Source organism: Amblyomma mixtum, chromosome 5 (assembly GCF_055824585.1).
Source record: "Amblyomma mixtum isolate Tamu chromosome 5, ASM5582458v1, whole genome shotgun sequence".
In the NCBI taxonomy this organism is placed as follows: Eukaryota; Metazoa; Arthropoda; class Arachnida; order Ixodida; family Ixodidae; genus Amblyomma; species Amblyomma mixtum.
This window is the reverse complement of record NC_143016.1, coordinates 151147289-151169750: the sequence shown is the minus strand read 5'-3', so window position 1 is coordinate 151169750 and position 22462 is coordinate 151147289. Positions and strand designations below refer to the sequence as shown.

The 22462-nt window shown below is 48.0% G+C and overlaps 1 protein-coding gene across 1 annotated transcript in view; it reads left to right on the top strand.

Moving 5' to 3' along the window:
• Window positions 1-22462, top strand: part of LOC149344159 (transcription termination factor 2-like) — a 50705-nt gene that overhangs the window by 15979 nt on the left and 12264 nt on the right. The window contains 8 exon segments of the mRNA XM_089546180.1: window positions 121-234; window positions 1285-1529; window positions 5930-6105; window positions 7777-7841; window positions 9577-9659; window positions 16387-16478; window positions 17614-17743; window positions 20461-20628. Of these exon segments, the coding sequence (XP_089402306.1) occupies window positions 121-234; window positions 1285-1529; window positions 5930-6105; window positions 7777-7841; window positions 9577-9659; window positions 16387-16478; window positions 17614-17743; window positions 20461-20628 (1073 nt within the window).

The following is a 22462-nucleotide window of genomic DNA, read 5'->3' as shown; positions in this document are numbered from 1 at the left end:
CACTGCCTTTTGAGTATAACAGGACGCTGAATTGCCAGTGTTTGAGGAGACGCCTGTGTTTAGCATGCGCTTGGAAGCTGGGGAGCTGTGGAAAAAACTGCGCTGCATTTTCATCTGCAGCTGATGCGATGGGTCTGGGCAAGACGCTGACCATGCTGACGCTGGTGGAGCAGCAGCGACCGAAGGACAAGTCCTGGAAGTCGGCCATTGGCTCCAAGGATGGTGGTGGAGATGGTTTGTGTCTTTTATGCCTCCTCACCTACGCCCGTCCCATGGCTGTAGAGAGATTCTTTCATGCTCTTCCAGCTGTTAGGATTGGCACTGATTTAATTTATTTGTTGAACCAGCATTTGAGCTGGCCGTGACATCAACTGGAGAGCACATTGTTGTGAATTTAAGCACAGTCCTTTAAATCATAAATTGCTGTTTCTTGGTGTAGCTGAGCAAATCTTACCACCGCAGGCTGCACCAATTTGGGCACATGCTTTAGGCTTGTTGTTGAATGGACAAATATTCATTGCATCATTACAGAAAAGATGCCCACGAAAAGCTTTCATGACACAACAGAGCAAACGGGAAATACGCCTCTCCGGTTGTGTTCTGTCATGGCATGCATTGCGGGTTGTTCATTATTAAACCCCTTGAGCAAATGTGCAAGACTTGAGGTGCTAACTGAAATAAAATTAACTCACCCTTGCAGTAAAACCCACAATTCATCTGTACCTTGGGTAGTTGGCATTCTGGAGAACAGTTGAAGTGGTGTCATGTCAGGTAACTAGTGTGTGTGTGTGCATTAGAAACTGAGTGCTTTAGCTGGTTGTTTCAGGGAAGAACCGAGTGACATATGAAAATGAAGTCTACCAGCACAGTGTCAGATGACACTTTTGGTGACGAGATGAACTGCGTTTTGTGTTGTAAGCGCTGGTATGTACCTCAAGCTCCCGAGTTGTGCCATGCACATCTGACATCCATTGGTATTGGCGGAGTGGGTGAGGGAACAAACACGGGTTAATGACATCCTAGTTTAAATCTTGGGCAGGGCATGCAATGTGAAGGCAAGATAACCGCTGGTCCTTAAGGGTAACGGAGTGGATGCCAGGAGAAGGCAACCGTAGCAGGGGACGGCAGAAAGTTAGGTGGGCGGATGAGATTAAGAAGTTTGCGGGGATACAGTGGCCGCAGCTGGCAAAGGACATGGTTAATTGGAGAGACATGGGAGAGGCCTTTGCCCTGCAGTGGGCGTAGTCAGGCTGATGATGATGGTGGTGGCATCGTTTTCCACAGACGGTGAGGCGAAGGTTGCGCCATCGCCCCGGGGTGGCACCCTGGTGGTCTGCCCTCTGTCCCTGCTCCACCAGTGGGAGGAAGAGGTGGAGCGCCACCTGCCTGGCCAGTGGCGGGTGCGGGTGCACCATGGCCGCAACCGCTCTGCGGACCCCCGGGAGCTCGTGCGCTGCCACCTGGTGGTCACCACCTACGACACCATCAGCAGCGACTGGGCCCGCATTGACGCTGCCGGCAACAAAGGGGTGCGTGTTGTCCCCCATTTGGCTGCGGAGTGTTTTTTTTCACCGTATGAGCCACTAAAGCATGGCAGTTGAGACAAGGCCCACTATTCGGCCCAGAAATTGGAAAGTAAGCTGTACAGGACCCTGGTGATAAGTTTATTGAAAAAAAAACGAAACCAGTTTCAGGAAAAACTAGCTTCAGCTCAAACAGCACAAGATGTTAAGCCCCGCCACGGTGGCTCAGTGGTTATGGTGCTCGGCTGCTGACCCGAAAGACGCGGGTTCAATCCCGGCCGCAGCGGCCGAATTGCGATGAAGGCTAAATTCTAGCGGCCCATGTACTGTGCAATGTCAGTGCACATTAAAGAACCCCACGTGGTCGAAATTTCCGGAGCCCTTCATTACGACATCTCTCATAGCCTGAGTTGTTTTGGGACATTAAACCCCAATAAACCAAACCAAACAAGTTGTTACGGCAGTAAACTTAAACACAAGAAGCACTGTTAATGAGGTAGTTGAGCCATAAACATCCCTGCTCGATCACATGCCTTATGTTATCACCATTGCCGAAACTTGGCTTTCCTCTCTTATATCTAGCAGTGGTATCTTCTCACCAGAATACATTGTTCTGTGAAAAGATAGACGCTATCATGGCAGTGGTGTGGTGATTCTTGTCAAGAATGGCTTTCACGTTTTGCCAGTGTCAGATTTAGCCTGCTCTGAAGCACTCTGTCGCAAAGTTCTCATAGGCAAACTGGTTTACCACATAGGAGCAGTGCAACGGCCTCCGAGCTCTAGCACAGACACGATGAATGATTTAGCTGAATGCGTGCAACATCACCTTTATTTCTCACAAGGGATCATACTAACTGGGGTTTTAACCTTCCTGGTGTATCGTGGGAATACCTCAAAAGCAGAAAGGTGGAAATTGCCTGTATGGGTGTACTGCTTGATATAGCTTTAAACTTTAATTTAAAACAGATTGTTTTTCAACCTACACGTGTCACTGACAACAGCCAAAACGTTCTAGATCTCACGTTTGTTAATGATAAGCTTGTAAAGGATGGTCTTTTTTTTGGGAAACAGTTGATGGCTTTTTAGATCATAAGGCAACGAAATCTACTTTGACATGTCAGTAGAAATTTGTTCAATGGGGGACGAGGTTGGTGTATGATTGGGATCACTCAGGCAGCTTGTGCTTGAACATCTTGAACATTCTTGCACCGAATTTTAACTCCAATTTACCAATTCGGCGGTTTCAGCTGAGTAGCTATGGTTAGTTTTCAAGAGTAACGTTGAGCATTGCTTGTCGAAATATGTACCAACCAAAGTCGGAACCATACAAAAGGTTTGTGGACCCCGCCGCAGTGGCTCAGTGGTTACGGCGCTCGGCTGCTGGCTGAAAGATGCGGGTTCGATCCCGGCCGCGACGGCTGAATTTCGATGGAGGCTAAATTCTAGAGGCCTGTCTACTGTGCGATGTCAGTGCACGTTAAAGAACCCCAGGTGGTTGAAATTTCCGGAGCCCTCCACTACTGCGTGCCTCATAGCCTGAGTCACTTTGGGACATTAAACCACAATAAACCAGCCAATAAACCAAAAGGTTTGTGGATAAGCAGGCAAATCATACAGTTGAAGCTCAAGATTTCCAGGCTAAGAAAACTTCGAATCAAATCATCTCTCTCTAGATACAGTTTTGAAATCCATGAAAACATCCGTGCAAAATATCTAAATGTCACTTTAAGTACAGTCAAAGTGCATTAGTTTGGAAATCTGGATAATTTGAACGCCGGATAATTTGAGCTCAGTCCTGGCCAACACCCATGTAAGTCCATGGCGTCAGATGCTCGCTAACTTATACGCTACGGGTCTCATACGGGTAATTCAAACAGGCTCCCGAACGCAGGCCATATCCAGGTCATGACCGGCGCAGCAACAAATCGTTGAAACCATGCTGCATAGTCGCTTGCACACCTGTGACGTGCGCATGACGGCCAGCGTGATGACGACCGCCAGCCTGCAGCGGCGGTGGCACAGCTAGCCAGCATCAGCCAGCCAATCTAACTCGGCTGCGCAGAGTTTCGGATGCTTTTTTCCTCCCTCCCCTCTCCTTTTTTTCTCGCCGTTTGCACTTGCAGCTGCGTGGTTTTGTTCTTCCTGGTTGCCGAAACTGTGCACATGTCATGCTCCATTCACTGTTAAGCGTCTTCACATGCGACGGTTCCACTTACGATGGGTGTGAAGTGGTCGCGGTGGAGCTCCACCGTGTTGCATAGTGAAGGATGTGTGAGGCACTTATGGTTTTGGAGCAGTTCTACTTCGATGTTCCCGACAGTACGCATGCAAGAAAGCATTGACGGAAATGTGAAAAACCGTCATTGCAGCGCTGTTCTCGTCATGAAATCAGGCAACCATTGTCCAGGCTTCTGCCAAATCAATTTCCCATACTAACAGCGATTCTCTGCAGGTTTTTTTAGTCATTCGTTAATTTGAACATTTTTTCCAGTCCCTCGAAGGTCAGATTAATGAGCTTTTGCTTTATTAATTCATTTCCTCAAAAATTGTAGTGGTACCTTAATTCCAGGCCGCACAAACAGTGTAGTCTGCCACCAAGTAATGCTTTAAATAGGGCAAAAGTTTGATGTATAATTTAACTCCGCCTTCACTGCTGATAACGGCGTGATACATGCCACAGGCTCCTTTGGTTGTGGTAGCACCAGTAAACAATGAAATAACATTAACGGAACCCAGAATTCTATTCTTATTGCTAGCCACTGACATTAAGAAAGCCAACAGCCCTGACAATATTCCTAACCCTTTCTTAAAGGGGTGGAGATGCCACTTAATATTTGGTTGGTGCATTCTTTGTTTCAGGCCTTGCATATTGCCCCGGGGTGTGTGGCATACACGCTCTGCAGTTCATATATGCGTGATAAATAATTTAGTACCGCTTTATTTATACTGAGCGATTTCGGATTGGGCTTCTGAGTGCCGTGGTGTGCCAGGATGTCACAGCCCAGGGAAGAGCAGAAACTCTGGTCCCATGGGCCCCAAAGTTGTGATGCATGGATTGCTGTGTCATCTGCTTTCGTACACATGCCGTGCATGCCAGCATCTTTTGAAATGCTTGCAGAATTAGTCAGTGCTGTGATATGCTGAGAAAAACCCAAGTGGGCGAGGAACAACACCAAGTTTTGAAACCAAGCAGCTGCTTGAGCTGATCTTGGTCAACATATCGCAAATCCCAACACGGTTTTTACATTGTACTTAGCTTTGCCACACTTAGCAGACGCTGATGCTTGGCAAACATCCTTGTCGGTAGTCCATAGCCGACAGCGAAACAGTCAGCCGATCTCCTTGTCACATAACAATGGCAGGATGCCTCACTGCCCGTGCTGAGCAATACGTGTCGCTCTCTTTCACTTCGTCCCACCTGCACAGCCGCATCATCAGCTCCCATGGCTGCAGATTTCGATATCTACTGCTCACACTTCTGTGCTGCTTTGTAGCAAACAGTCCATGTATTCGCTTCAAGAGGATACTTAATTGTACAGGATTCAGCATTTACCGTGCGGGCACATAATTCCACCAGGAATGCGCCCATGATAATCACTGCACCTGAGCACTACTTTTGCTTGCATAGCTGCCTGTGTATACAGGGAGCAGCTGTGCATTCGTTCAGCATAAAATGCAAGCAGCGTTACACTTGGCCTAAACAATCTCTTCTCTTTTGTGGCGGTTGTGCATCGACTTGTTTACGCAGGGCATCTACTATGCAAGAAGCGCCAATGAATGATGGCACCCTTGGCAAAGGCTCTCTTTGACTGCTTTCCACGTGCGGAGACAACTCTGCCGCATGGCTTTGAGCTCCTGCTGGCAGTGCTAGTGCTGTGAAACTCATTTTCCACGCCACATTGCTGTCATGCAGTGAAGCCAACTTAACTTACGCCACATAATACACTTATCGAATTAAAAACAAAACAAAAAAAACTAGCAAAGCCTAGCAGTGGATGTCGCATGGTGTGCTTTGCTGCCAGAGGCGTTGTGGATACCAACTGTGGCTTAATTTTAATGAGTGATTGTTCTATTTATAGTGTACTGGAAACAGTATTATTGTATAAGACGTCCTATGATAGGCAGCAGCTAGTTACAAAGCATTGCAGCTGTGACTTCGAAGCGAAGCAGGTTTAACCTTGCAGTGCCTAGCGAATGGTGCATGCTGGTAGGCAGCATGTGGCTGCAAGAAGCACGTCACTAGTGTGGGTGCTCTGTAACCCTAAGTGCCCGTATTTCAGAAAAAAAAAAAAAGGTGAGGCACAAGAAGCCCGTTTGCTGCATCTTCTTCGATGAATTCACACGCACCTGTGCGGATGCAGCCCACTTCTGCTGAGAATGCCAACACCCTTGCCTGTTCCCCACAGCTGTCGCCGCTGTTTGCAGTCAGGTGGCGCCGCCTGGTGCTGGACGAGGCACACAGCATCCGCAACCTCAACACGCGGCGGGCCAAGGCAGCATGCGCCCTGACCGCATGGTCGCGCTGGGCCCTGACGGGGACCCCTGTGCACAACGATGTGGGCGACATGCGCGCCCTACTCAAGTGAGGACACCCTCCTTCCACATGCCTGCCTTTCCTGGGTTCATTTTTTTTTTTCCAACATCATACAGTATGATTGCACTCTCTCCACACTTGTTTTTGAGCAAGCATTCATATGAGCAGAAGTGGAAGGCTGTCCAGAGTGGTGCAGTGGTGTTGCAGACATTTCAGGCAATTGTCATTACAGGAGCACTAAAATTTAGGCTTCTGTGCGATGTCAGTGCACGTTAAAGAACCCCAGGTGGTCGGAATTTCCGGAGCCCTCCACTACGGCGTCCCTCATAGCCTGAGTTGCTTTGGGACGTTAAACTCCATAAAACCAAACCAAAATTTAGCCTGGGACAAAGGATCAACAGACATGGTCAAAGGCTTCAGAAGTGTTCGAACTTTAGTGCTCCCGTAATGACAGTTCTGCATCGACTTCTCCGACCAACCGTATTGAAGCAGCCGAAGCCAGCCTGCATGGTGGCAATATCTTGTTGCCGGAATGACAGCCACTCCTACAACTGTGTTGCATCTTTTGTGGCACCAGTTTGTGCCACAGCGCATCAATTAACATTGTTGTCATGCGCAAACATTTGAAACTGACCAAGTGGTCTGTTTTGCTGCTTGTTCGCTCGGGAAGCATCTATTCATCAGCACATTTTGCCACCCCACACCCACTTTTTCTTGAGGCTAGTGTTGCCTGGCAGCTTATGCTTCTGCCACTGGGGAGTCTCTGTGTGTGGATTCTTGCTTCACATTTTTCCGCATCCTGTGCTTGATGGCAGTTCTGTTGTGTTTGTATTTGATTGAATATGCCAGCGGCACTTGCTTCGCTTCATGTTGTGTCCCTATTGTCCCATCGTTGTCTCTCCATGAGTACAGTGTATTGCACTCAAGCTGTGTCATATTGTGTGTTTTCAAGTGGTTTGTGTTCTCCAACATCTGAGATAGCTTGAGGCTGCATGTTCAGAGTCTGTGACATGCGTTTGGGCTGCGGCCACTCTTCAGGCAGATAACAGGTCACAAAACACAGGAAAACGAAATCTTCAGAGATGCATTTAACAAGTGTAAAAATGCGGTCTTGCCTCAGTCGTGTAGCATAGTTAGAAAAGTGAAAGTATCCTCATAGGACGAAACCACATGAGGGAAATGTCAGAGAGCACGCAGGTGAGAGAGAAAGCGCGTGAGGAGGAATCAATTGTTACCTGTTGAAGGTGGCGCACAGGGAAAACAAAACTGGAACTTGTTACAGCATGTGCATTTTCTGGCATTCATTGGTTGCCTGAGCTGTCACTAGTACGAGGGTGTTTTTTTTTTTATTAATGAAAAAAAGTCATTCCCGTGCTGTTTCTCTTGATAGCATAGAGAGCATGATGTAAGAGGTCGTTTCTTGTGCTGTTTGTGCTCGTAGAAAATTGTTTAGATAGCTACAAGACCCGCTGGGTCCAGAAGTCGAGTGTATGACAAAGAGTTTGCACCCACTAAGAGGCGTGAAAGGTATGATTTTGCATTACATAGTACATTTTTTGTGCATTGCTTCCAGAGCAGACCAAACTCTGTTGTGTGAAGTAAGTGTCCATTTGATCTGAAAATTTTTCTCTACTAAGTTTCGCTGCACTGTGTTCAAAATATGGAGCACTGTTCTTCAGTTTAGTTGTGTGTTTTCGTGTGGGGTGATCTCGCGTGCAGGTTCCTGCAGTGCCGGCCCTTTGACGACGACGCCTTCTGGAAGCAGTGGGTCAAGGAAAATCCTGGTGAGGCAGACACACTGTTCCCAGTGGCTAATGACTACTAGTTAAGCTGCTCAATTTTGAATTCCGTTTTGGAATTTCACAATTTAGTGAGAGAACACTGATCAGGGAGGGTTTCAGGCAAGCTGACACATCCCCCTCGCTGTTATTCACTGCATGGCTACAAAGGTTATTTGGAGGCTTGCATTGGGAAGAGCTGGGTATATCAAAGGGACAGAACACTGAATTTTAAGGACCCAATCTTTTTTTGGCACAATGGAAAGCTTGCTGTCTAAGGTGCTGCACACTATGGTTTTGTTGGAAGCACTGTAGGAAATTTTCATTGCAATTTTTAGATCGGTGCATGCGCCCGTTTTTATATATCCTGATGCTGGAAACCATGATCAGCGAGCATGATGGCGATTGCATGTGAGCAAAAGCGCTGTACCATAAACTAATATAAATCTCACCGGCCAGACAGTACTATTAAGATATTTTTAATATATAGAATAGCGTCCATTTCAGTTTCCACACCCAAAGCTATTTCAGCGCAGTGATTTATGCCGCATTGACGAAAGTTTAGTAGACCGTGGTTGCCACTCCCTCCAAGAAATTCAAATCATTGTGGCGCCATCTGGTTACAAAAGCTAAAAGCGCATGGTCGATGATGCAAAGGGAGCATTCCTTCTCTTCGAAGAGCACACTGGAGGGTGTAAACTATAATAAAACATGACGGAGACTCCTTAAAGAAAAAAAACACTGTGCACTTAAAGCAGATTAAGCGATATTTTACCAAGATGTGGTCATGTGGTGGGCTACAGTGATAATGGCAGGTTTAACTGCAAGATAGCTTTTCCTGCAATTTTCAGTGCGAAATTAAATTTATAAATCCTCTTTCTTTGATATTGCAGTGCTAAATTCTTACAATTTGAGGCACGATCCTTTCATTTCCACGATGATCTTATCACATGTTTTGGTCAGTGTTTCGTCCCTTTAAGAGAATGGGCAACATCTCAGTAGCATTGGTTTGCGGATGACATTGCCTGCTAAGCAACTCACGGGAGGAGTCGCAGTGTGTGACTGAGCAGCAGAACTAGAAAAGTGGAGTCGTAACCCTAACAGTTAACATCACACTGAAGTAATGCTCACTGGTCTGGGCAGGGAACAACGGGGCCCGCTTGCTTGAAGCAAATTAGGCAGTCCAGTTCGCAGTCTAGTTTTATTTGCAGTCAAGACTCTCTGCTAATTTTCAGGGAAAGAAAGGCACAGTAATGGCTCACTTTGTCGGCGGTGCCACACGGAAAAAAAAGAAGCATAAGTGCATACTAAAATGTTAACAACCTGTATTCGTGTTTGTCCTTTTACTTGTTTGTGTTTCAGCACTGCTGCCTGCTCTAGAAACACGACCAAGTAAAAGGCCAAACACAAACGCCAGCTGGCAACTTTTAACATGCTTCAAATTTGGGGGTACCATGACATTGGACACAGGACAGTAAACGCGAAAGAACATATGGGAGGGCGGGAACAGGCGGTCTGTTTGGTGTGTCTTCATGCATGTTGCTATTTGGCCGTGTCAGCTTGGGAGCGTTAGAACACTTAGAGCCACCATTGTGCAATATTTCTTAATATCTAAGCTAAAGATAACAGGAGTGCCTTGACCTAGTCCAGCACATTTAAATTGCAAGTTGCGGAGCACCAAGAAAGATTGATGTCTGTGCAGGCCACGTGGCTAGAATGATGTGCTGTTGCATGTGTGCAGGGCCAGAGGCGATGGCTGTGGTGATGAAGTGCCTCCTGCTACGCAGAACCAAGGAGCAGGCTGGCAAGGACGGCAAGCCATTGGTGAGTGTCGTGTGTGGGTTTTCTGGCTTCCTTTGGACTTACCATCTTGCACAGTGGCCCTGTTTGATTCGAGCCTTGCTTCAAATGGATGACAGGCTCTGTCTTTCTTTCGGAAGGTTCAGCACTTCCCCCCGCACGTTCTGAGCTCTGCTGCCTGCCATGCCAGGCCAACACTCAGTGGCATGCTCTTTGGCCAAGGCTTGCTGTGACATGTCTTGGAGAGGTAATTACCTGAAGATTAGTGATGTAATACAGTCAAAACCGATTGTATTTTACTCAGTTAGATCGAGTTATCCTTTATACAGAATAATTTTTGAGCCCTATAAAGCCACAACATGAATATATCGAAAAATGTACGCCTATATCGTACGAAAATTGGCCGAACTTCGGGCAACTCAAGAAGCTGGCTTTCCCTCAACTTATCTCTGGGGGTTAGCTTCCCCGCAAGTTCGATCGAACTTTGGGCAACTCCGGTCGACTCGAGAAGCTGGCGTTCCCTCAGCACGTCTCCGAAGGTTAGCTTTTCTGCATGGACCTACAGGTGCTAGTGATGCTACGTAGCGTGCGCGGACCAATGATGATGCGGATTTTCCATGCCATAGGTGGTGGGCACATACCCAACCAACCAGAATATGCATTCATGTCGCGTCAGTTGTGCCCATGTTGTGATGCAGTTCATTTGCTCAGTGTGTCATGCTGCCACGGCAATTTCGCATGGTTTTTGATGCCTGTCCGTGCGCTCGATGGCAGCTGCGAAACAGCAGAAACTACCATTTTTCATGAAGCTGGAAATTATCAAGCAACTTGAACAAGATAAGAAGAAATCCGAAGCTGCTCTCCACCAACACAGGTGGATCAATGAAGCTTTGACCACTTCTGATTGAAAAAGGCAGGTGTCTGCGATGCTTGCAGAACATGCTTTCAGTTCTGGTGACCTACAGGTCCAATTCGAAAGCGTGGGAAACCAGTGAAATTTTTTGCAGAGTGACTGAAGGCTTGGAACTAAAACCTGATAGGCCAAGATTGCTACGCCTGTGCCCACCGCTGCAGTCCTAGTTCCAGCAATGTTGCACTTCACTTTTTGCCACCAAACGTGACATCAGTGCTTCAACCTTTGGACCAGGGGATATAATCTGTGAAGTGAAGGTTGGTTTTAGGAAACTTTTGAACCAATGGGTCCTGCAGAACCCGAGGACAGGAAGAAACCCAAAAATCGGCCTCTTAGGTGTCCTGTCTATGCTAAGTGAGCTGTGGAATGATGTGAAAAAACTCTAAGGACGATTGCGCTACTTCATAATGTGAAATTTGAGCACAGCTCTGTCAGCTTCGGTGGCGTGAATGGCAGGTTTCTCTCCACAACAGCAACGAGCTTGTGCTTTGGCAGCCTGAATGGCAGGTTCCTCTCAGCAACAGCAACGAGCTTGTGCTTTGGCAGCGTGAATGGCAGGTTCCTCTCAGCAACAGCAACGAGCTTGTGCTTTGGCAGTGTGAATGGCAGGTTCCTCTCAGCAACAGCAACGAGCTTGTGCTCTGGCAGCGTGAATGGCAGGTTCCTCTCAGCAACAGCAACGAGCTTGTGCTTTGGCAGTGTGAATGGCAGGTTCCTCTCAGCAACAGTAACGAGCTTGTGATTTGGCAGCCCGAATGGCAGGTTCCTCTCAGCTACAGCAACGAGCTTGTGCTTTGGCAGCGTGAATGGCAGGTTCCTCTCAGCAACAGCAATGAGCTTGTGCTTTGGCAGCACGAATGGCAGGTTCCTCTCGGCAACAGCAACGAGCTTGTGCTTTGGCAGCGTGAATGGCAGGTTCCTCTAAGCAACAGCAACAAGCTTGTGCTTTGGCAGCATGAATGGCAGGGTCTTCTCGGCGGTGGCGAAGAGCTTGTGCTTGGGCGGCACAAACGGCCGAGTCCTCTCAGCGGCGGCACTGAGCGGCTGCTCGGGCAGCTCATTTAGCAGCAGTAGCAGGAAAAGCATTTCTTCCGGTTGCATCACTCATTCTTCAGAAAGAACCGGCTATTGAAGCGAAAGCCATACTTGCCCCATTGAGCGAAAGCCCTTCTGTGTGAGTGATAACACTCGATGGTTCCAGTAAAGATCTGGGGCCTGTCTGCTTCCTTCGACGAAGCCTGACCAAGAACCCCATAACAGCATACAACATGCTTGCACACTCCTAAATAGCCAACTCCGAAACTTCTAGAAGCAGGCTGCGGCGCTGTGAGAGGGAGGGGGTGTCACAGCACATGTTAAAGGGACAGTTAGGAGAGTTCTATTAATGCTTTTTTTATAGTGAAATCCGATAGTTCAGCATTTCATGGCTTTGTTGCCACTTGGCCGGAAGCGAAAAATGCATTTATTTCTAAAAAATGTGGATTCGAAGTTGAAAAAGTTTTTCCCGCCGCTCTGATTCAAACTTGGGATTCTCTTATGACGGCACAGGACTAAGTGACGTGAAACACGACGTGCACATGACGTAACGCAGACTCCGTGATTTCTGGCAGCCAGCAGAGCGGCCTAGCAGCAGCCGAAAAGAAAGCTATCGCCGGCCGCACGTTGAAGGCATCTATCGGCTATTGCGGCCGTTGCTACCGTCACTTCGTTTACGTTTGCACCGGCGTTTTGCCAGTGTTACGATGGATCCCGTTCTCGAAGTCGTCAACGAAGTTCTCGCAAATAAACACCTTTAGCAGACCGTGTACCTTGTTATTGTTAGTGGAATACTGGGAGCCCGCCTACCGCCGGTAAGCAGGCGCTGATTGGTCCCGATGCTGCAGGCGCGCGTAGCTGCCGGGTATGTGGCGCCATCTGGCGACGTCAAGAAAATTTGCGCATGCATTGGCTGCGCCTCAGTGATTCATTGCTTCTTGTGTTCCGGTGTTGCTAGAACCAACACTGTTTTGTCCTATGGCGTCATCACGCTTGTACTTGCGAGTTTGGCCTGTGGCGGCGATACCTGTATTTTGGTTCTTGCTCTTTTAGGTGTTACAAGAGCTTTGTTGTCAGTATGAGTGGCGTTTTTGTAATCAGGAGCTGGTATTCTGTCGATACAAGCCAACTTGAATTTCTCCTCAGTGTCCCTTTAAGCTAAGGCTCCCTCCCCCTGTGTTCCCGAGAGCGCCGGGACTGCGCTGGGATGCGTCAGTGGGAGAGAGCGCCTCCTGTGCACCCCTGGCACTTCTCTCTCTCTCTCTCACCCCCCACCCCCGCCCGATGACGCAGCTCAACCCACAAACGGGCCCCTAAGAGCTGCACTCTTGAAAAGAAACTATATGCAGATCTGCTTCCGACATTCTGGTCTCTGCCTTCCTGGAGGAGACGACGGAGCATATTCCTTGTTCGGTGAGCTCGAAGAAGCGTCGTGGTTCTTGATGATTTGTGGAGCCAGCTGTCCAAATTTGCTGGTACTATTTGTGTCAGGGAGCTTTTGCGGCCACTTTTCTTTCCGCGGACGACGACGTTGATACCGTGGGAGAGCTTGCAGATGAAAAGATGAAAACATTGCTGATGTCTCGGATAATGAGGAGAGCACTGATGCGAATTGTGTTGAGTACTTGAAAGGATGTGTGCCCATGTATTTCAACGTGCTCTATGTGCTCAGCGTGGTTCGTCGCTATTGCGTGTCAATAGACGGCTGTGGTCTGAGCTGTTCGGTATCAATCAATAAAATTGCAGATATGTTCTCTCCAAGGCAGTGAAGGTGAAGAAACAAAAAATTCACAACCATTTTGCTCGGTAATCTGCGCTTAGTAAGTGGCTATGAAATAAGTTAATTTTTTCTATCTCACTATGTTTGTATGCTGTTAAACTTACGGCTACTATTTTATCGAATTACACGTTATATCAAACTCGTAGGCATTTTTTTGGCGAGTTCGATATGTGGTTCGACTGTGACGACTGGACTGGGAAGTTTAATGTTCGTGTCGCACGGGCAGATTTAGTGTCATGTTCTACCCGTGACCTGAGCCTGTGGTATCGCAGTGTGGGCGGGCGTACAATGTGCAATTTCGACTTGCAGAAAATTTTTTCAACTTTGTTTTTCTCACATAATGAACACTGCCCCTCACATATTGATCCATGATGGGGGGGAAGAGTTTATTATGTAAGAAAAAAAAAAGTTGACAAATTTTCATGTCATCCCGTAGTTTGTTATGTTGTTGCCCGAGAAAATATCCCGGGTGCAACGGCTTCACTTTGCTAATGTGTAAAGAGGCTGAGTGCACATGTAGGATGTTGCCGAAAAAAGATCCATTCCGAAGGGCACTTGCGGGAATTGACACTAAATTTGCCCGTTTGACTATCGTTTCAGGTAGCAAGGTATATTTCAGCATAACCCGATGCAAAAGCCTGCTCGCATTAAAGAGAAAAGGTGCACAAACAGTAGAGCAACCCACACAGTCAATTTACCCAGCAACAATTTCTTTGGAAAGCAAAGCGTACATTGTCTGCGTGCATATAGAGCACCTCCAACTGCTTCGACACCTTCAGCACATTGGACAGGCTGATCCTGTCAGTGCAGTAGTATTTGTAATAATTGCTTTAGACGGGCAGTACAGCTCACTGATCTCAATTCTTCCGGGCTTTGCAATGCAACACACAGATTGAGCTCATCTGTTCTGAATTTTAGTGGCACGAAATGTTGTCATGCAGCTGTGAGCCATACTTGGGTTTGTGGGAATCCTGGCTTTCCGCCGTCGCCTTTGCGCGGCTCTGCCGGCCTCCCGCGTTGTTTCTCCTGTTTCCCTTGCTCCCGCCTCAGGCGGTGGAGAGGCGGCTGGGTGACTAATCACTGTCATTTAGCCACAGCTCCGCCCCGGCTCCCCAAGGGCCTTTGCCATTGGCGCCTTTTGGCGGGAATTTGGGACCCGCTTTGGGCGGCCGCGCGCTGCGCGACCATCCGAGCGGGGCCCAGAGAGAGAGATCCCTCCGAGACAGCGTAAGGTGCGTACGTTACTGTTTGTCCGTGCCGGCCTTTGCCGTTCGGACCAGTGCTTACTCGAGCTCGCCCGCACGTGTCCTTTGACCTGCAGCGGCTCGAGCCTGTCCAGCGGGGTCCAGCGACCTCCGACAGGCGTACCTTGCGTTTATTGCCCACTCTCTCTCGCAACCGGCCCAACGGTCGACACGAGAGGGAGATCACAGCACTGCCGCGGGGACATTCTCCTGCAGCGGCGTGCTAGCGGCGCGCATTGCTCGAGTCGCTTCGTGCGCGCAGCGGAGCCTTGTTCCTCGCGCGCCCCCGGGACGGGGTGACGATTGAGTGTGTGTGTACTGCTGAAGGACGACGTGAATAAACGTCTCCTTTGTGAACTTGGAGGCCTATTTCTTTGCGGCGAATCGCTCTCCTCCCAGCGGAGGTTGAGTGCACCGCATCGGTGTCCCAGTGTGTGTGTGGTGACGGCTGATCGGGGCCCTTATACTGGATGCTGTAGCTGAAAGTGCACGAACAGGCATGCACAAGAGTGGAGACTGCGCAAACGTTGTTTGTTGCAGTTTTTCTATGGATAAAGCCCTGCATGAAGGAAGTGCACGGTTGATGAGCAGGCCAGCATATCAGGGAGGGCGCACTGCGCATACTGTACAGATAACATGAACGCATCGTCAGTGAGCACTGACATACAGTTCTGCCACCATCTGCATGGTCTCCACACTTTTGCATACGCCTTTAGATGTGCAGATTGCTGTAAAGATTGCTAGGTAAAACTGGCACGCAGTCAGTCTAACTTACCTCACTTTCCTATGAAGTCTTTACCAGTGTTTTGAAAGGTTAAAGCAATAAAGTATTGGCGAATGATAAGGCAATCTAATGTGACAAATCTGTGTGAGCAGCTGGCAACACTTCTTGTATGCTGCCACTTTCTTGTTTTGCACTGGTACACGGGGTCTCCGGTGTCTTGTTATCAATAATAGCCAAGTCGTGCTTTTTTTGCTAGACAAGCTTGGCTAACTTCGTCTCCTGCATAGATTGGAGATGACCCCCCGCAATCTCTCTTGCCTCACACTGTCGTTGCCTGCATATCTGTTGTTGCTCGGTGCGGTGCGCGTGCGGAGCAGTCTCTAAGTCCACACTTGTGTTCAACACACTGATGTCCTGAGCAAAGCGGGTGGTGGGGTGAGTGCACATGCCTTTACATACCCCTGTGTCACTGCGAGCGCACCATGATGTGCACTGCTCTACTCTCCCCCCTTATCGCTCTCTCGCCTTGCTATCGGTGCGGCTTCCTCCTCTTTCTCGCTACTCCCGTAGACGCACTGCAACTGCGGAGGCTTCACGACTCAGGCTCAAGCGCGTTTTGGTCGGGTGATGGCAGAACTGCTTCCGCAGTGAAAGTAATGTCAAGTCAGAGGTGATTAGATTGATGAAGCCCTTAAGGCTAAGTGAAGGTGTCTGCACAAATGGAACCAGTTAAGCTTAGTCGTAAAAGAAATGAATGCCCCATTATTTTTTTCCCCGTTGTGTTTACAGTGTATTGCTTCAGTTCATTTCATGTTTCCTGCATCTTCGATATATTGTGAGTTGCTTTTTTATATTCATTTCTTGTGCTCTGCATATTTCGTGTCAAATTTTCTTTTTATTGTTTGTTGCTTATGCGTTCAGTTTGCTGGTAATTTGTTTAACCCACTCCTGTAATAGCCCTACATAGGTGCTGCAGTGTGTGTGAGTAAATAAAGTGATTCAGTAAACAAACACCAGGCCCATGGATGGATGTGTCTCCTTCTGATGACATGCAGGTGCCTTTGCCCAAGAAAGACATAGTGTTGCACAGGCTCTCTCTGGAAGGAACTGAAGCGAAGGTCTACAAGGAGCTCGATGAGTGGTCCAGGTACGAGCACCTCTCTTTCTCGACACCCTATTTGTTCCATGCATTCTTCACAGTGTGTATCATCATGGTTATGTCCACTTGTATTGAGCATTGTCCATTGTCATGTCTCACTGAACGTATACACTGAAGGCTGAATAAAGTGGTGCATAGGTTTTCATCTTAAACAGCTGCTTTGCCGCAGTTGTGTGCACTGCTGACCGTACTTCTCAATGTGAGAAGATGCTGTGTTGCTTGCGAGGTAATGAAGTATACTGATAAGTAAGCCTACTAAAGTAAGAAATGTAGGCTTGCATGTGGGTTGACACTGCTCACACATTCAGTGATGGTTGCTAATGTGACATTGTGTTGAGCAATGGAGGCAGGTTCAGGAAAAACAACAGCAATAGTGGATCATGAAAAAAGCTTCACATTTCACAGTCTTCAAACAAAAGCCTAAAATTGTGTGAGTCATACTCTGTTTCAGCACCACGCTGAGCAAGCTACTGCCACCGGTGCTCCTGTCAAGGGTGCACAGCGTCTTAGCACTCTGCTAAGTTCACCGAGCATGCCATCCCCACAGCAGCTCTCATCAAAAGATAAACATGCTGCTATGTTATCGCCACGCTGCCAGTGTCTGCGCTGAGGATGGCGCGAATTTGAGGAACGTGTGAAGAAAAGGTGCCGCATAAAGCAAATTCTCAGCGACAAAAGTGGGTTCATTATGTGAGTGGGTTCACTGCGTGAGTAAATACCAAAGTTAAAATTGATTGAAGGCCAACAGCGCAACGACGCAGACAAAGTAGAAGAAAACACAGGACAAGCGCTTATCCTGTGTTTTCTTCTACTTTGTCTGCGTCGTTGCGCTGTTGGCCTTCAATATGTACCACCAACTCGCCCGTTTGGCTATAGTGTTAAAATTGATGCTAATGAGGTCTAGGAGCCCAGCAATCTATTGACAACATGTCATCAGTATGAGCACAGTCCCACTGTACGCTTTTAGCTTTATAAGGTGAGGTCATGTTTTATAGATCCTGTTATGAGTGTTAGTGTTGGCTGTAGTGGCAGCATCTGATGAATGCGAAATGCAAAAAAGCTGTATGTAAAGTCGTATGCACGTGTGCTAAAGGCCGCTGCATTCCTCTTCCTTGGTGCGCAGGTCGAGTGGACCCGAGAAGTATGTGGATCCCGTGACCGGTCGGGAGCTGTACCGCAACACGGGTTCCCGACGCTTTGTCATGCTCATCCGGCTCCAGCAGGCCTGTTCCCACTTGGCCCTCCTGAAAGGGGTGTGTGTGCTAGCCTTCACAACAAGGAGAGAGTGTCGCTGAAGATGTCTTTTAAGGCGAAAGCCTTTAATGCCTCATCATTGTCGACAGAAGGTTGTCAGCAGAAGCTTGTCAGCAGAGGTGTTACGCTTTTCTAGTCAGACCAAGAAAAAATCTTTGTGCACGATGGGATTCGAACCACCATCCTTCCGTTCCGCAGCTGAGCGTGCTAATGGCTACGCTACTTCCTGCCAACACATACGTAGTTGTCCTTGTCTAGAACGCTGCAGAGTGTTTGCAGAAAGGCGTCGAATCAGACGGATGCCTCCCAATCGCCCTCCAGTGTCTCCAGCATATAGGATTCACAAACAATTGTGTATTTAATTAACACCTTAACCACACATCAGTGACACAAGCAGCAACACCGCGCTAAAGGCTTTCGCCTCAACGCACTTTAGGACAACAAAGTGCCCCCCCCCCCCCCCCCCCTGAATTTTTTGTTTCCTTCTGTGGTAGAGCCCGGGTAGAGAAGACGGGTGCGATGTACATTTTAATTACTTTTGTGTTATTACCAACACCTGGAAACACGGAAGTGCCACCCTTGTGCAGATGTGTTTGGCAACAACCCTTGAGCCAGCTGGGCTTGGATATGAGCACATGCCGTTACCTTTCTTGTTTGCAGTGAAACATCTAAAATGTCTACCACATCTGTGGCTACAAGTATGGAGGAATCAGTGAGCACCCAAAGGTTGGGAGTTTGCATTAATGGGGAAGGCCCGTTAATGTCAACTGGGTTAACGGCTGTGTTTGTTTAGCTGAGTCGATAGCCCTGACTGTGGTGCAAGAACCTGTGAGCTCTTGGTCATTGACTAACATGTTCCCCAAGGCTTAGAATGTGCAGTGGCTTAAGTTTCACAAAAAGTCACAGATTTCGCCCAGGAGTTTAGAAAAAAAAATTATGGCAACACTTAAGCTACATCTTAAGGGTGTGGCACAGCAGCATTAATGGTTACGTGCTTCTTTCTTTCTTAATTAGTAGTTATTTCTTGTTAGGTGCACTAATTAGCACTCATCAGTAGGCATACTAGACCATGTGATGCACCACAGGACACACGAGGTCTCCCTTCAACCCAAGTCAAACGAATGTGCCTCAGCAGCCCAGGGATAGTGTGTGAGAGCCGTTTGTTGAGATACTTTTGTTCATAAACTTCCACTCACCTTTCCATGTGCAGTTAAAACCCGATTCAATGAATTGATGAGCAGGCTTGAATTATTTCATTCAATGAGGAAATTTGTAAAATCGAGAAAGGCATTTTTCGGCCTTTCGAAATCTAAAATTGTAACGTAACAACATCTGAAAGCTACCGCGGCATCGTATTCGCCGCTAACTCGCGCCTGCGCATTCGCGAGTGCTTCCTGAATCGATCTGCATGAAACAAAAAAAAAAAGATACCTCGACAATCTGGAGAGAATTTGTTATTTAGTTTGCCATGAAGAAATTTGTGATCTGTGCCTACGTGCACTCAAAAAAATTTCGTTAGACTTCCCAGAAAAACTCCGAAACTTTGTTAGATCAGGGTAAGTGGCCAAGTTAGTTTTGTTAGTTCAGGTTGATCAGAACATTGAGTTCTATGGTTACCTGCTGGGGAGTGAAAATTTGTTTGTTAGATTGGGAACTTCGTAAAATCGGGATTCGTTAGATGGAGTTTTAACTGTACTGTGGCATCGTTCCTCATGTTACATTCCTATTCTTTCGTTTTTTTCTTTGTATGCCCACAAAATCTTCCCTCACATTACAGTTTTGTGCATTTCTTTTCCCGTTTCGTGCCCGCAAAGAAGACCCCCTCATTAGAATCATGGTCACGTTACATTCGGGTTTGGTTGGCAACTAGCCAAATGTTTTGGCATTGTTTGTTATACCAAAGAATGTGTATTAACTTAGCCACTCATAACAGATATGCACTACATAATGCAAGCGTTTACATTTTTTTTGTGTGTGTTTTGAGAAAAGGAAATGGAGCAGTGTCTGTCTCACATATCTCGGTGGACACCTGAACCGCACCGTAAGGGAAGGGAGGAAGGTAGGAGTGAAAGAAGAAAGAGAGAAAGCGGTGCAGTGGTGGAGGGCAGGTCTCCAGAATAATTTCGACCACCTGTTGCAATGGCTGCGTGGTTAGAGCGCTTGTAACGTGGCCGTGGGGGTCGTGTTTTGCGGGGTAATGCAAAAGGCGCCCGTGTGCTGTCCAATGCCAGTACGTATTGTGCAGGTCACAGTTTTTGAGATGGCTGCCACTGCAGACCGCTGCAGACGTTCACAACATCCTCGTCGCCAATGTGATATTTTCAAAGGTGGAAGTCAGACTGCAGCCGTCCCGATGCACACACAACCCATTTATTCAAACATGCAATCATATATATAATGAAGAACAGAAGCGCCCCCTGGGGAATAAAGAACTGAAAATGAAAAACGAAACTGAATACAACAGTCACCAGAGCCATTTGCAGTAGATGCTGATGATTGCAGATTTCTCATTTCTGATGTCTCAGACCCCTGTTTCTTTTGTTTTTTCTTTTATTGTCCATCATGCGGCTGATGCTAGAACTGCATATCCGTGCATGTGACATTGAGTTTCGATTACTGCACATCATGGGTGCTGCTGTGCACGGTGCGACCTTTCTGCACCAGCTGCTCAGCACGAAGCAGCAGATGAATGAAGCCTTGTGCTTTCGATGTGCAGAAGGTGCTCGAGGATGCGGCTGTGGACACGGACGAGCTCCTCTCGGCCAGCATGGCGGGGTTGGAGCTGGCAGATGAGTCGGCCGCTGGTGAAGATCGCCTCGATGCCCTGAACCTCGAGAGATACGCAGGCGCACGGGAGTTTGATTCTGCCTACGTCAGCTGCAAGGTCCGTCTGCAGGCCTCTGCCTTTGTTTGTTTCCTTCTTTTCTTTTTTTGTGACTTGAGCTTGGTGCTTTACACCGGCTTTTCAAAGTTTGTGCAGTGGAGCCTTCTCACATTCTTTCACTGTATTTTTCGCAGTTATTTATTTGAGGGGGGGGGGAGGGGGGGGGGGATTTACTGACTATAGACCAGATTTTTGAGCCTCTCCTGGGCGCGGCCATTTTGCACCGACTGGCGCGCCGCGGTGCGGGCGTTTCTTTGGGGACTGCGGGGCTGCGGCAGTTCCGCGGCCGCGCCTGCATATAGCCGCGCTTCGGGCGCTAAAAAAACATTGTCGAGCATACTTCCGCTGCGTGGCTGTGTTGCAGGAAGTATTTACGTTATCAAAGCGATAACATTGACGCGTTTTAATGACATTTAGTTTGACATTCAGGTTAATTCTGCCGGCGCTTAGAACGCGCTCGTGCTTATATCGAATTCCGTCTTGGTGCTCCACCGCAAAGAAACTTTTTATTCAATATCAAGAATTAGGTGTGCGGCTAGTATGCAGTTCCAATTCCCATGCACTCTTATTCCTTCCTGCCGGCCATAAAGCCCTCCCCACTTCCACAAACGGCTTTCTTGTCGCCGCGCCAGTTTATCAACAAATTACCGCTGTGAGCTCAACTGAGTCGCAGCGCCAACAGAAAACAAATTTTGTCATGGTTTATGCAACCTTGTGCATAAAAACGTACTTTCGCTTAATTTATAAAAGCTTGAATAGATATGAGCAGCTAATCCAGCTTTCACTAATTCTGAGGTCCGAAGTCGCGTTATGTTATTCAGGAGCTCTCGCCGCGTGTGAGAGCGTTGCGTAGGCGTTTAGCTAAGTGTGGAAAATGTAATGAAATCGCGCATATTTTCCTATGAATAATGTAGATACCGCACCGCTGCGGTGGCTCAGTGGTTACGGCTCTCTGCTCTGGCCCAAAAGACGCGGGTTCGATCCCGGCCGCGGCGGCCGAATTTCGAAGGAGGCGAAATTCTAGAGGCCCGTGTACTGTGCGATGTCAGTGCACGTTAAAGAACCCCAGGTGGTCGAAATTTCCGGAGCCCTTCACTACGGCGTCCCTCATAGCCTGAGTCGCTTTGGAACGTAAAACCTTAATAAACCAAACCAAGCTAAGGTAGATACCAACAGCAGAAAGATACTATAGATAAACCTTTACCCCCCAGATACCTCTGACGTGTGCGGAAAAAGCAGCTGGATTCGGTAGCGGTCGTGCTTACAATCCTGTGCATGAAATGTGTTTAATGGGAACAAGAGCAAGCTCAGCGCAAGGATGCCGAACACGTACTAGTGATCGAAAACACGCGCTCCGTCGGGACAACCTTCAGTCTGCAGCTCGCCTATCCAGTTACTATTCCACTGAGTCAAATCAATAGATCTATATTCTGATGCATAAAATTATCATAGATGATATCGCACATAAAAGGCGACAACAAACGACACGACAGCGCAGAAATCTGCTTCGAAGTGCCGGTTTCCAGTCGGTACACTACCTGGTCGACTACCCTTGGATGTCATGTTAACGAGTAACTGCGCACAAGATAACCGCAGCACTGTCTGGAAGAGGACAAATGTGAGTAGTGACGCACAGCACACACCCTCATACGTTAGCTGATGGAGCACAAAACGGCAGAAGCGAACACGTAAACATGCGTTCTATGCGCGGCGCCGGCGCGACCCGCAGTCCCTCGGGCCGCGCGCGCCGACAGATGGCGACTGGCGTAGAGAGTAGGCGCGCGTCCGCAGCCTGCATGCGAGGGTAAAAAAATCTGGTCTATAGTCGGATACA